Consider the following 12,836-nt stretch of genomic DNA (forward strand, 5'->3'; position numbering starts at 1 on the left):
GTTGGGGACTCTTTCTTTGAGTCCCTTCGCGTCCCTGCGCCTCTCTGAGGTCCGAGACTCGCTTGCCAAGGGCCTCCCTGGGCCAACGCCCTTCGCTGCTGGGAGCCCTGGCGCGAGGGGCAGCAGGACGCTCCTGACACCGCCCAGGCACTCGAGCCGCTAGTCTTTCTGGAAGGTCCTGAGGTATCCCTGGGACAGAGGCCCTGTTTGTGCGCTGGACTACGGCCCAAGCAACAATAGGTGGTAGCGGCGGCCGGGCACTGAGGGCCATTTGGACCATAGCGGGGGCGGGGCCGGAGGGGTCAGGGCCGCCTCCGCCACGCCCCCGGCTGCCTGCGAAACGCGGTGCGGATAACGCCAGCGGGAGAGGCGGCCTTGCGAGTAGTTCCGCTCAGAGGGCGGAAGTGTGGGTCCTGGTCTCTGCAGCTGACCAGCCAGCAACATGGTGGCACCAGTGTTGGAGACCTCTCACGTGTTTTGCTGTCCGAACCGGGTGCGGGGAGCTCTGAGTTGGAGCTCCGGACCCAGAGGACTTCTGGCCTTTGGCACGTCCTGTTCCGTAGTGCTCTATGACCCTCAGGTAAGAGAGGTGGCCGGACGCCTGACCCCGTGTGCTTTTGGGACTGAATCAGCTGGGTTCACTAGGGGCCGACCCTACGCTGCACAAGAGCGAGGAGACTGGATGTCGGTCGGCTTCGGGAAGGGTGTCTGTGTGGGCGAGGACTCTTGTGGTGGGCGCGCCAAACTCGCTCCCCGCCTGGGGTCACCATGTCCTACCCATTAGCCTCACATAGAAATTCTAACGATGACAACCTTTTATGAAGCCTTCTGTGGGAACTGTAGTGCTGTTAAAGAATTAGTTTGGATTTTAAAAGGTTTGCGATTTTGGCGTGGATTAAATCCATTATCACAGATGATATCTCATTTCTATATTTCTCGCAGTGTTACTTTATAAACTTTCATTATATTGAATTTCAAAAATATGTCACTTGTATTTTAGCTTTGGGATTTTAAAGAACGTGCCATTGGGGTAAGCTAACTATAAGGCAAGATTTAAACCCATTTCCTGAACATCACCCAATCCATTGATTGTTTACTGGGCCCTTTCCCTACCAAACTTCCCACAAGCTTTCCAGGGATTGTTTTGACCCCATTCCCGCTGGCTATTTTGGACCATACAGTTAGTGTTGCTTAAAAAAGAACTCAAGTATTAAAAGTAAAGTGCTGGGAATTAAAATGTGGGAGATAGCTGTATGTATTTCTGTTGTATCGCTTTATTAATTTGATTAAAAATTTTATTCTCTTACCCTTTGCAGATTCAAATTTATATAGTAAATAGTTGTATTTCCTTTCCATATTTTGAGCTTGCTTGCCTTTATCTAGTTTTTATTTCTTGCTATTGCCATGCAGTCTTAACTGGCAAGAGAAAACGCTTAAGACCAGGGGTAAACTTTACAGTGGCCCTCAACGAAGAGCTGACTCAGCTGTAGAAGCCTGTTTTCCTGCAGCCACTTAATGGATTTGCGCCCATGCCTTACATCACATTTTAACTTTTTTGCAAACCTAGTGGCCAAGTTAGGGGGTTTTAACATATCAAAAAGTATATATACTGAGTCTAAAAAGTACTTTGTCGTGATAAATATTTGCTGGTTTGGCATTGAATTAAATGTAGGAACAAGACGTGTCAGATACCAAAATAAAGTTTTGGGGATGATATTCATTTAGCAAATTTTTGAGGACCTTCTATGAACTATTCCTGGACTGGGTGGTAGTGACACAAAGATAATAGATAATAACTCCTGCTCGTTAGGGCATTCTCAATCTAGTGAGTGAGAAAATGAAATACGGTAAATTGTTTTCTAGCCTCAAATAACCCATGTGTGAAATGTACTAGTTTATGCACATTTACCTCATACCTTTTTCTCAGTCATGAGAATTCTAGTTAGCATTTAAATGGATATGCAGCCAGTGCAGTTGGCAGTAAAGGGGCCATAAAGAGGAAGACACTTGTCACAGAGTTAAAGTCTTCATCAGTGGGTAAAGAAAGCCCAAGAATTGAGTGATGTTGGTGAAAGCAGCAGTCTGAGGGCCTGCTGGGAACCTGGACTTAAGCCCTGAAGGGATCTGATGTCTGAGGACCTTAGTAGTTATGGCCTGCTGATCTTGTGTCATTAGGGCTCAAGAACCCAACACCTGATTAGCCATGACATACAGAGTAAGCTATGAATTTGTATCCATTAATCATGAATCCCTCTATTGAAGGGTTTTTGTTTTGTTTTGTTTTTTGTTTTGGTTAGCAAAACTCTCACATTGTGCAAGTATGGTAGAGGTAGGTTCTGAGACCTGTGGGAACCTGAGGAAGAGGTTCCTTGTCTGGCCTGGGGTGTCAAGACCGGCTCCCCAGATGAGAAGGAGAGGGGTTAGGGGTAGTGATCAGGAGCTAGGGAAATGAAAGACCCGAGAGCTCGGCGTGATGAGAGCACAGGACCCTGGGAATGTGGAGTGGCGGAAAAAAAATGAATTAGAGTGAACTGATGGTTTAAGCCACTGTTACAAGTTTATAAATTAAGGAAGTTGATTCTGTTTGAAGTGATCCAGAACTTTTTATTAGCATCATAAACACTGAAATCTGATTTTTTATTATTTTAGTAAATTCTCTGAAGAATAGACTCTAATTTACTAACTGGTGTTTTCTTCATTAAAGAAAAGAGTTGTTATTACCAACCTGAATGGTCACACTGCTCGAGTCAATTGCATACAGTGGATTTGTAAACAGGATGGTTGTAAGTATTAATATGATTGTTGTCTTCTGGTAAAGTATGATTAGTTGTTTTTCTTTCATCATTTCTCTTAATTTACCAATCTTATGCAATTGAAAAATAAAAGAAAAATGGTATGTCCAATGAAATAATCTGATCTATACTTTTACTTTATAGCAGTTGAAGCATCGATAACACAGCCGTGCTGAGGGTGAGGGTAGAGGTAGCCCCTGACTATGGCAAGACTCCTACCTAAGCAGGCCCATGTTGGGGCTCTGGCCGCAATTCAGATTTGGTTCATAGGGGTGTTTCTGCCACTGACAAGCTATTGCTTTTATAGACAGGACATTGCATCTTTGTTGACCCCAATTTGTACCGTAGTAACATCTGAAAAGTACAGGCTTAGACTGGATCAGGGGACCCTTAGGGGATCGTGACACCTGTGAAGTCAGAATTATTCTCAGAATGATACTGAAACACTTTTCACAGTTTTTATCCTCATTCTCTCACAGTTATATAGTGGCACTTTCCAGCAGCTACATGGTGTGTGTGATGCTGCAACAGATTAAATACAGAAGCAGATATGAAAATCCAGCTGTATTTTTTTTTTTTTTTAATGCCTACAGCACCTGGTATTCCTAGATGGTCTCCCATTCAAGTACTAACCAGGCCTGACCTTGCTTAGCTTCCGAGATCAGCTAAGATTGGGCACAGCTAAGATTGGGCACGTTCAGGGTGGCATGGCTGTTGTCAACATCAGCTGTATTCTAATGAAATCAGCTGTTAAAGAGATTTGCAGAAATGTAAAACAGTGCCTTTCTTCTCTTTGTGTTGTTGTTGTTGTTGTTGTTGTTTTGGAAGATACAGGTTTTTTTGCCACCACAGAGATGTTATTTTTGTTGACATGTAATGGAGTTCATCATTATTTTTAAGTAAACCGATAAATATTTTTTCATATTTCTCAGTTTAAATTTCTGATGTGTTTACTATTGTTACATATAGTCAGTCCATAAAAACAAAAGCTTTATGAGCATCTCAAAATTTTTTAAAATGTGAAGGAATCGTGATACCAAAAAATTTGAGAATTGCTGGATTAGATTATCTCCAGGTCTTTTAAATCTCTAAGATTCTGTGACTCCCAAATTTTTAATTAATATATTGCTTTTAAATGGTACTTCTAAAATCTCATGGAATTTTCTCAGATGTCTTAAATATACCTATTGTGGCATTCTCGTGGAGTCTGGATTAATTTTATTTTTTATTCCATAAACCTTTATTGAGAACATTCTGGGCCAGGCACAGTTGCACAAGTTCCTGAATGAGTGAGACTCTGCTATGTTTTTATTTGTGATATTTTTTAAAAAGACATCTTATTTCAATTGGCATTGCAGGATTGGTCATATTAGGTCAATATAAACCATTCAATAGTAGAAAGTAGCTGTTAATGCACATAGTAAAACAATTGTAATTATGGTAATTGCCACCAAATGACATCAAAGGCTACTTGATTCTCAGTAGAAGGATTCATTATATTAATTTGGTTTGTATATTTTATCTTTCCTTTAAAAGTGAGCTTATATAAAGTGAAGCTGTTATTATCACTGTAATCTGTAACTATTAGGATTGACTTCCTTTAAGAATAGGGCTCTTCCACCAGGTTATTCAAATGTTCTTTCTAACCCATGTATCAATGAAATACAAGATTTTAATAATATCATTTTATATTCTTAAAATGTCTGATTTTTAATACATTACTTTCAGGTACTTTATAGTAATTCTCAAAATCATGTAATTAAGTAAATGGCTTAATTTTTGTAATGTTGAAGAAATTAAAGCCCAAGATCACAACTGGCTGGCAGCAGGGTTAGGATATAAACCTACGACTTCCGTGTACCTATCTGATGTTCTTTAGACAGTCCCCCAGTTGCTTCCCTCGAATATCTAGCACATAGGCCAGAAGATGCAAATAAATAGAAGATCCAAATCAAAATTATATTATTTTCACCTTTTTTTGGTTGTTATTCCTTTTTTTCTGTTACCAACAGAAGTTGATGATATGTGTCTGATCTCTAATATATGTCATATACTTGATAGCAGCAGCTGACTGTAATGTCTTAGATCTGTTATTCCTGCCAAAAGTGTATTATTTAGCCTGAATCTTATACGAGGAAACACCCGGACAAACCCAGATGGAGGGACTTTCTGCAAAACAGCTGACTAGGACTCTCATTGTCACAAAAAAGGAGGGACTGGGAAACTATTCAATATTAAAGGAGACTTAAAAACCATGACCACTAAACACATAATATATAGTACTTAGATTCTGAATTATAAAAAAATTTATAAATGACATTATTTGGATAATTTGGGGAAATTTTAATATGGCTGTGTATTACATAGTGATAAAATTCAATGTTAAAAATCTCGAATATGTTAATTGTACTGTGGTGATACAGGGGAATGTTCCAGTTCTTAGGTGATACATGGTGAACTGAGGATCAGAGGTCCTCATGTCTACAACTTATTTTTAAGTGGTTTGTCAAAAATAAAAAATCTGTGTATATAAATAGAGAGCAAGCTACTAAACAAATAGGTCAAAATGTTGTTAATTGGTGAATCTAGGTAAAAGATATATGAGTTTTCTCGTATCTTTTCTACAGCTTTGAAATTTTTCAAAATAGCTGGTAAATAAATATTTACTGAGATAAAATTTTTTTTTCAGTTTCTTCTACTGAGTTAGTTTCTGGAGGATCTGATAATCAGGTGATTCACTGGGAATTAGAGAATAATCAGGTGGGTAGACACATTTATAGTTATAAGAAATGACTGTTATATTTACTTTTATTTTCAGTTTTTTTCCTCATTTCTAGTGCGTTCTTCCTTTGTGAAGTTGTCTCGTTCTTGCTTATCAGTAATCCAGATCCTATATCTTTTGTATTTCATAGGCCCTGTATCTTTCCCTCTAATATTTTCTCTCATATTCGTATGTCATCAGTCATTTCTGTGAATTTTTCATCATTTCAGAATAATTTTCCAACTTCTCTTACATGGGCTGTTTGATCTGTTTTCAATGATAGCAAAAATTAATTCTGTTCAGGGTATAGCTGTCGCCACGGATATAGATTTACACAATTTTGACATGTTATGCAATGCTGTGTGTGGATGGACCTCTATATTTAGGTTGTACATAGTTGTAAGCAAAGAGTAAAAGTGAAAATTTAGTGTGTTAGATATTTAAACATCTGTGACACAGAAGATGAAGATGAGACAAAATCCCATTCATGAATCATGCACAGGGATCTGTGGCCAATCAAGTTTGGGAAACATGGCATATTCAATATCTCTCTTAGAGAATCCCAATGCACATAAGAGCAGTGAAGGCTCTGAAAAGTTCTGACATGGATGAACCTGCTTATCTTTGTTTAACTAGCATTTCCCAAACTTAAGACTGAATTTTTTTTTTCTTTTTAAATCTCTTAGCAGCCCTTGTTAACTCTGAGTACAGTTTTGAAAATGTTTCCAAAATTATCATACAGTGTGAGTAGTAATACTAGAGATGTAGAATAGGAGACAATTGTATGGGAATTTGAACACTTAAAAGAGTTTGTTCTTTTTTAAAAAAATTTTAATGTTGAGATTATTATTTAAAAATTATTTTTCAATTACAGTTGACATTCAATATTATATTAGTTTCAGGTATACAGCAGAGTAGTTAGACATTTATGTAACTTACAAAGTGATCCCCCCAATAAGTCTAGAAAGAGTTTGTTCTTATTAGCAGCATTTGGAAGTCATTGATGATTTCTAAGCAGAGGAATATGAATATCAAAAGAGGACTAATATGACAGCAGTGTGCCAAATTAGAATAGGAAAAAAAATGAAGGGATATAGGATGTATTTTTGAAGGAAAAATGATTTTGGCATTGACAAGATAGTTATCAAAGGAGTGGAGAGCTGGTGGTTAGGGGAGTGATTAACCAACAACAGCGGGATTCTGTTTTAGGCCCCAAGAAGAAAGGTGCTTCTACAAAGGAAAATAGGCAAGTGGGAAGGAAGATGTGGATTTCAGTGTAGACATGTCATTTGAATTGCCAACCAGATACCCAGACTTGTTTTCAGAAAGAGAGCTAAGGCATGGTGGTGGGGATTTTGGAGTCTTCTAGACTTGAATGAGAACAAAGGGTAGTATAGCAAATTCAACTCCTGTTTGGACTGATCTTGGCAGAGGAATATAGAGAGCAATTTCAGCATTCATTTTTGAGACCTTAAGGTGAGACTTGGCAAAACTTTGCTCAGTGCTGCCCCAAGCTTCTGTTGATAGAGTGGACAGCAGGCTAAGCAAGTATTTTATGGCAGAGAGCAAACTTAGGAGGGGCCAGAGGAATGAATGTGAGGCCAATCAGGGAGGAGGAGGATGAAAGACACAAAGAGGAATGAGGGAATAAATAAGAGGATTTAGTGGAAGGGGCCACACATTGTAACCTTGAGGGCTTTAAAGTTCCTTTTCATATGCATTTCCATGAAAACAGGTGCTCAACACACCTTGACATTGGATAAAAGGAAGTAATTCTAAGCTGCTATAATGAGAGGTTCAGGTCTTTAAACAGTGAGCATTGTTTTTTGAAAAGCTGGTGAATTTGAAAGAATTCTTTTGTGTGAGTTTTTAAAATTCTCATAGTTGAAATATAACCCTGCTTAAAGATGTGAGGTGTTTTCAATAGATTTAATTTTTTAAGGGAATAATAATAGGCTTAATTTTTTTTTAAGTTTAAGTACAGAAAAGTATAAAGAAGGGAAAAAGCTATACACAAAAACTCAACAGTTAACATTATGATAAACATTGTTCCAGATCTCTAGTTATGTGTATAATTACACTTAAAAGAGGTTTTACTGTACCTGAGTTACTTAAAATATTTTTTTAAAGAAGCCAAGGGTTAATGATGAAAGAAAGTTAGTGTACAGATCCATATATATATATATATATAAAATTACCTTTTTGAGTGGCAGAGTTTTGCCTAAGTAATTGTGCAAACAACTGAGGACATCTCTATTTCAACAGACAACAATTCATAGAAGATACTTTTCAAAGGAAATGGTGATATCTCATGCATATAGTGCTCTTAAGAAATACACTTAAAATAGCAGAAATGATGCCACAGAGAAGGATCTTGCATGGCAAGCAGGTAGACTTGATAAACAAATGGGTTTCTAGTTTTGTTTGCAATTTTTCCATTTTGTAGCTACACTAGATTTAGACAAGTATAAGCAAATACTAAAAGTACTTGGTAGAAGTTTGATGGACAATAGAATATTTGCTCAGTCCCAAAGTATAATCTCACATATTATCACACACAAAAAATTTAACTTCATGTTGAAAAAATCTGGTGGCAGGTGCTACCTTTACTAAGATATCAAAGTTAACTTCACTAAAATTGGGACAAACTGACATCATGTGCTTCCTGATGTGATACATGATACACTTCAGTGGTAATGATCTCAAAATGTGTATCCTGAATCTATTCCTGACAAAACATCAGACTAATCCAAAAAGGAATATTCCACAATGCTGGCTATAGTCTTCAAAAGTGTTAATGTCCTGTACATCTTTCTCTGGTAATAAACATACATTTATCTACATTATTCTTTTTATTGGCTATAGTGTTTGTCTACAGTAATTTATTTTTCAGTTTCCTATTAGTAATTTTAGGTTGATTGCATTTTTTCACTATTATAAAGAATGTGTGATGAATATTCTTCTGCATTTGTGTTTTATTATTTGTTACACTATTGCTGTTAGTGCCTTCAAGTAGATTCTTAGATGTGAGATTGCTATGTCAAGGGAATGCACACTTTATGTGTTATTAATATGGTCAGATTTCTTGAAAGTTTATATTTTCTTCAACTGAAAGGACCCATTTCTGGGTTCCACATTAATCCTATGATTCCAGTTAGATAGAGGTAAAACTGGTTATTCCTTTTTAAATCATTTTTGTCGGTTTTTTTTTCTGATTCAGCTTTTAAAAGCAGTCCATCTCAATGGCCATGAAGGACCTGTTTATGCAGTGCATGCTGTTTACCAGAGGAGGGCTTCTGATGTTGCATTACATACACTGATAGTGTCTGCAGCGTCAGATTCCACTGTTCGAGTCTGGTCTAAAAAGGGTTCAGAAGGTAGGTTTAGAGACATTATAATCAAACTCATGAAATGGTAATTGACAAGCGAATGACAACCATAAGGGCATGCATATCATTTTTTTAAATCTTTCAAGCAGCTCTAAAAATGTTAGAATTACAACGTGTTTATGTTCTTCGTACTTTTTCAAAATATCAAACTATTAATGTAAATTCCTTTATATAAGTCGTTTTGTTCTCTGTAACCTTGTTAAACATTGACCATTTAAATGCACATGGTCACTGGGGGCTCAGGATTGACTTCTCTCATCTCCGCATTGACACCCAGGGCTGTGATGATAACCTAGCTTCTCTCAGTGGATGAGCTCAGAGTTAGTTGTTCATGATGTTTTTTTTTTATTATTTCTTAGTAACATGCCTTCAGACCTTGAACTTTGGCAATGGATTCACTCTGGCTCTCTGCTTATCTTTTTTGCCAAATACTGATGGTGAGTATCCTACTAAGTATATGTTAAAGGGCAGTATATTTTCATATCTTCCTATGACTAAAACCTAACAGAAACATATTAGGCCTCAATTTTGTATCTAAATCTCTTCATGAAACAAGTTGAGACCTAGCTAATATACTTTTGTTTTCAATATTCAAATGATCTTGAGTATAGAACATACTGTTAAGGGAGGCTATTAGGAATTTTGGTAGCTGTCGGAAATTTAAATGACTTAGTAAGTACTCAAGATTGATATTTCTATTTATCAAATATATTGTCGATGTATATAAATCTAAACTGGGGAAATTACCTTTCTAATGCTTTAGAAGGTAAAGGACTAGGATAAGTAGAAAAAATACTGAAGGTAGACCATGTGTGTGAAGATAGTGAAGATAGACCTTCACTCCTGCATGATGACATTTTTGCCTAAAAGCACTTAAAAGCTCTTAACAGAAAAATTTTTGTTTTGCTCTGAAACCCATCTATACCTTTGATTATCCTTTATGAAGATGATGGCCAGTGTGAGTCTGTCTCTGCCTCCTCAGTAACCTGGAATTCAGATCTGGTGGAGGGAGATAGGGCCTAGAAGTCAACAGCTTCTTGCTCTCTGTGGCAGGAGCTATGACTCTGGTTTCATGTGATGCTTCCACTTTGTGCAAGGGCTTCCTCAGAGGAGAGACACATTCTGGTTTCATAACAGAATTTAATTTCTTCCCACATATACAGGCCAAGTGACTGGGATTTTTTGGTTTTATTGTTAGTTGATTTAAAGTGAAAAAATTTTTGAAAAATACAGTTGGTATCAAGATGTTTCCTTAGGAAAAGAGTTTCTTTTTTTATCTTATCAGTCATTAGGGCTAGCCTTTGGTAATGTGAATTAGTTTTTTGTCTTATTATCAAAACTGATTTTACAGTTGTACTTTTCATAACTTTGTAACCACATATTTAATTACATGATCTTTTGTTCTATAATTGCTTCATGAATTTTGTTTTACTATTAAAGTCTCAAACAAAATGTAAGGTCCTCAAGGTAACAAACGTACCCTTACATCTTTGTGCAATAGCCATGATGTTAGGCTCATAGTAACTCTTCCATTTTATATTCAGTTGGGCTAACTTTTCATATTGGTCTTCTGGCTAACAGTGAAAATGCTCCCAACTTGCTCTTGAGCTTTTCTCTATCACTGCTCCTTCTATTATAAATGACACATGATGGAGAAAAGGAGTGTCAGTTAATTGTCATTCTTTGCCAAGTAATCTTTTAATAGATATTTTAGAGTGTTCATTTTATTCCTATAGACATTTATTGAGCACTTTCAACTTACTTGTTCAGTGGTGTGGGAAATAGAAGTTTGGATTTTTTACCTAGAGCTTCGAATCCAGCATAGGTGGTAATCATGACATGATGGCATTACTTACAGCGAAACTTCTTCTTTTCTGCAGTACCAATATTAGCATGTGGTGATGATGACTGCAAAATTCACTTATTTGTTCAACAAAATGATCAGGTAATTAATGATGTTTGTTAAGAGATTGGAATTGGGTTCTGCTTAATTGCATATCTTAATACAGACTATTTCAGATTACAGAATTATAGGAATGTTCCTATCTAAACCAAAATCCAATAGGAGAATTTTTTTTTTAATAATTCTTTGTTAGATGGTTTTCCACTCTGAACACCAAGCATCTGCTGCCTAGATTACCAGGTTCAGAGTTGTTAGGGGCAAACAGGTTGTTTGGTGGAGGAAGGAGAAAAGGAAGATGCTGTGGTAGTCTTTTTTCTTAAAAATTCTAAATGAAGTATAACGTACCTCCAGTGAAAAACTGCCTAGTAGTGTTTATTTGTCCTTCTGAGCTTTACCTGCCCTTTGAGTGGTTAAACTAGGGGATGGAATTTCTGGGAAGGGGATTGATTAACTCTAGGCTCATTTGTTTCATAATGGAGATAGTTGTTTCTTTCCATTCTGTAAGACACTTTAAAATGGTTGTGAATGTCCAACTGCCCAACTTTTATCTATATTGTGTCACAGCATATATCATTTTATCTTGTAAACATTTAGAGTGTTGGAGGTTGACAGATGTTATCTATTCAGCATTGCTCAATTAGATGATTTAGATAATTATGAGTTTTTTTTTTTTTTTTTTTTTTTTTTACAAATGAGACCTCTGTCTTAAGTCTAATTAGATAGTGTTCTCAGTGGGGAAAAAAATAATGCAGTAGGACTTGCTGAGACCACATGAAATTAATAATCTACATTAAAATATTAAATTCTTATACTGAGTTCAATGATTTTTATCTTACTAGTTTCAGAAAATGCTTTTTCTCTGTGGACATGAGGACTGGATAAGAGGCGTGGAATGGGCAACCTTTGGTCAGTATGAAATTTTACTAAAGTACATATGATGGGGACAAGTATGTGTAATTTCCAAGAAAGCAGCAACCTATGTTTCAATTTAAAATTTTCTTTGTATGTAAAATTTTTCTATTGTCCCAATTAGGAAAGAGGATAGTTATGCCCTCTATTAACTATTAATTGGGGTGGTAGAGGATGAAACAAGTTGATGTTATAAGAGAACATGAGCTGACTATTTCACATACAGACATTCTTGAGAAGTTCTTTGTAGAACTTAGAAGACTATATAAGAATACCACATGTTATAACCATTTATACATGTATATTTGTCAATGTTATTTAAAAATATAGGTCGAAGGTTAAGGAAGAAAAGTAATTTTTTTCAGGAAACCTAGAAATGTGCCTATTGTAGAGAAAATCTTATACCTAAATTTAAGATTATAATGTTTTTAACATAATAAACTTTATTTTTTATTAGGTAGAGATCTTTTTCTAGCAAGCTGTTCACAAGATTGTCTGATACGAATATGGAGGCTATATATAAAATCGACATCATTAGAAACTCAGGATGATGACAATATAAGACTGAAAGAAAACACTTTTACTGTAGAAAATGAAAGTGAGTAATAATGAAACTATTTGGTGTAATAATAGTTAGATCTCCTAGCTGATTCATTTATCTGTTTTACAGCACACCTATGTGAAAGTCAGTTTTTTCAGAAGTAGCAGAGGCCTACATGACACCTGATATTACAGATTTTTCCTTTTTTTATTTTTATGTTATGATGAGTCATTTTTTGTATATGAAACATTTTTCTTCTAAACCATATTAGTGAGATTTTTTAAATTACTAAAAATAATTTTTAATATTTTATCAATAAATTAATTTATAAAATGTAATTTGCAGATTTAGCATAAGAAGATCTAAAGGAATAATGTAAATTATCCATACCTTTGTAGGAAGACATTCTACAAAACAGGCTAAAACTATATTCGAATAGTATGTATAATTCTGATTTTCTTACCGTCTGGTATCTGAACAATACCCCTGTATGGTAGACACTGTGGAAATGTCTTTGAAGCAGGTATTTTTGGATGTGTAC

General features: G+C 36.1%; 1 protein-coding gene and 1 pseudogene across 2 annotated transcripts in view; one reads left to right on the forward strand and one right to left on the reverse strand.

Annotated features, from left to right (window-relative positions):
• Positions 1-290: 290 nt before the first annotated feature.
• ELP2 (elongator acetyltransferase complex subunit 2) overlaps positions 291-12,836 on the forward strand; it is a 38,057-nt gene continuing 25,511 nt past the window's right edge. For both annotated transcript variants that reach the window (XM_016127300.2, XM_036229965.1), the window contains exons 1-8: positions 291-580; positions 2,705-2,783; positions 5,482-5,552; positions 8,774-8,930; positions 9,302-9,379; positions 10,823-10,887; positions 11,685-11,751; positions 12,212-12,352. In XM_016127300.2, the coding sequence (XP_015982786.1) occupies positions 443-580; positions 2,705-2,783; positions 5,482-5,552; positions 8,774-8,930; positions 9,302-9,379; positions 10,823-10,887; positions 11,685-11,751; positions 12,212-12,352 (796 nt within the window). In that variant the 5' untranslated portion in view covers positions 291-442. The remainder of the gene's footprint in view (positions 581-2,704; positions 2,784-5,481; positions 5,553-8,773; positions 8,931-9,301; positions 9,380-10,822; positions 10,888-11,684; positions 11,752-12,211; positions 12,353-12,836) is intronic.
• On the reverse strand, positions 3,377-3,511 carry LOC118610082 (annotated as a pseudogene).

The sequence above is a fragment of the Rousettus aegyptiacus genome, unplaced genomic scaffold, assembly GCF_014176215.1.
Source record: "Rousettus aegyptiacus isolate mRouAeg1 unplaced genomic scaffold, mRouAeg1.p scaffold_m13_p_12, whole genome shotgun sequence".
In the NCBI taxonomy this organism is placed as follows: Eukaryota; Metazoa; Chordata; class Mammalia; order Chiroptera; family Pteropodidae; genus Rousettus; species Rousettus aegyptiacus.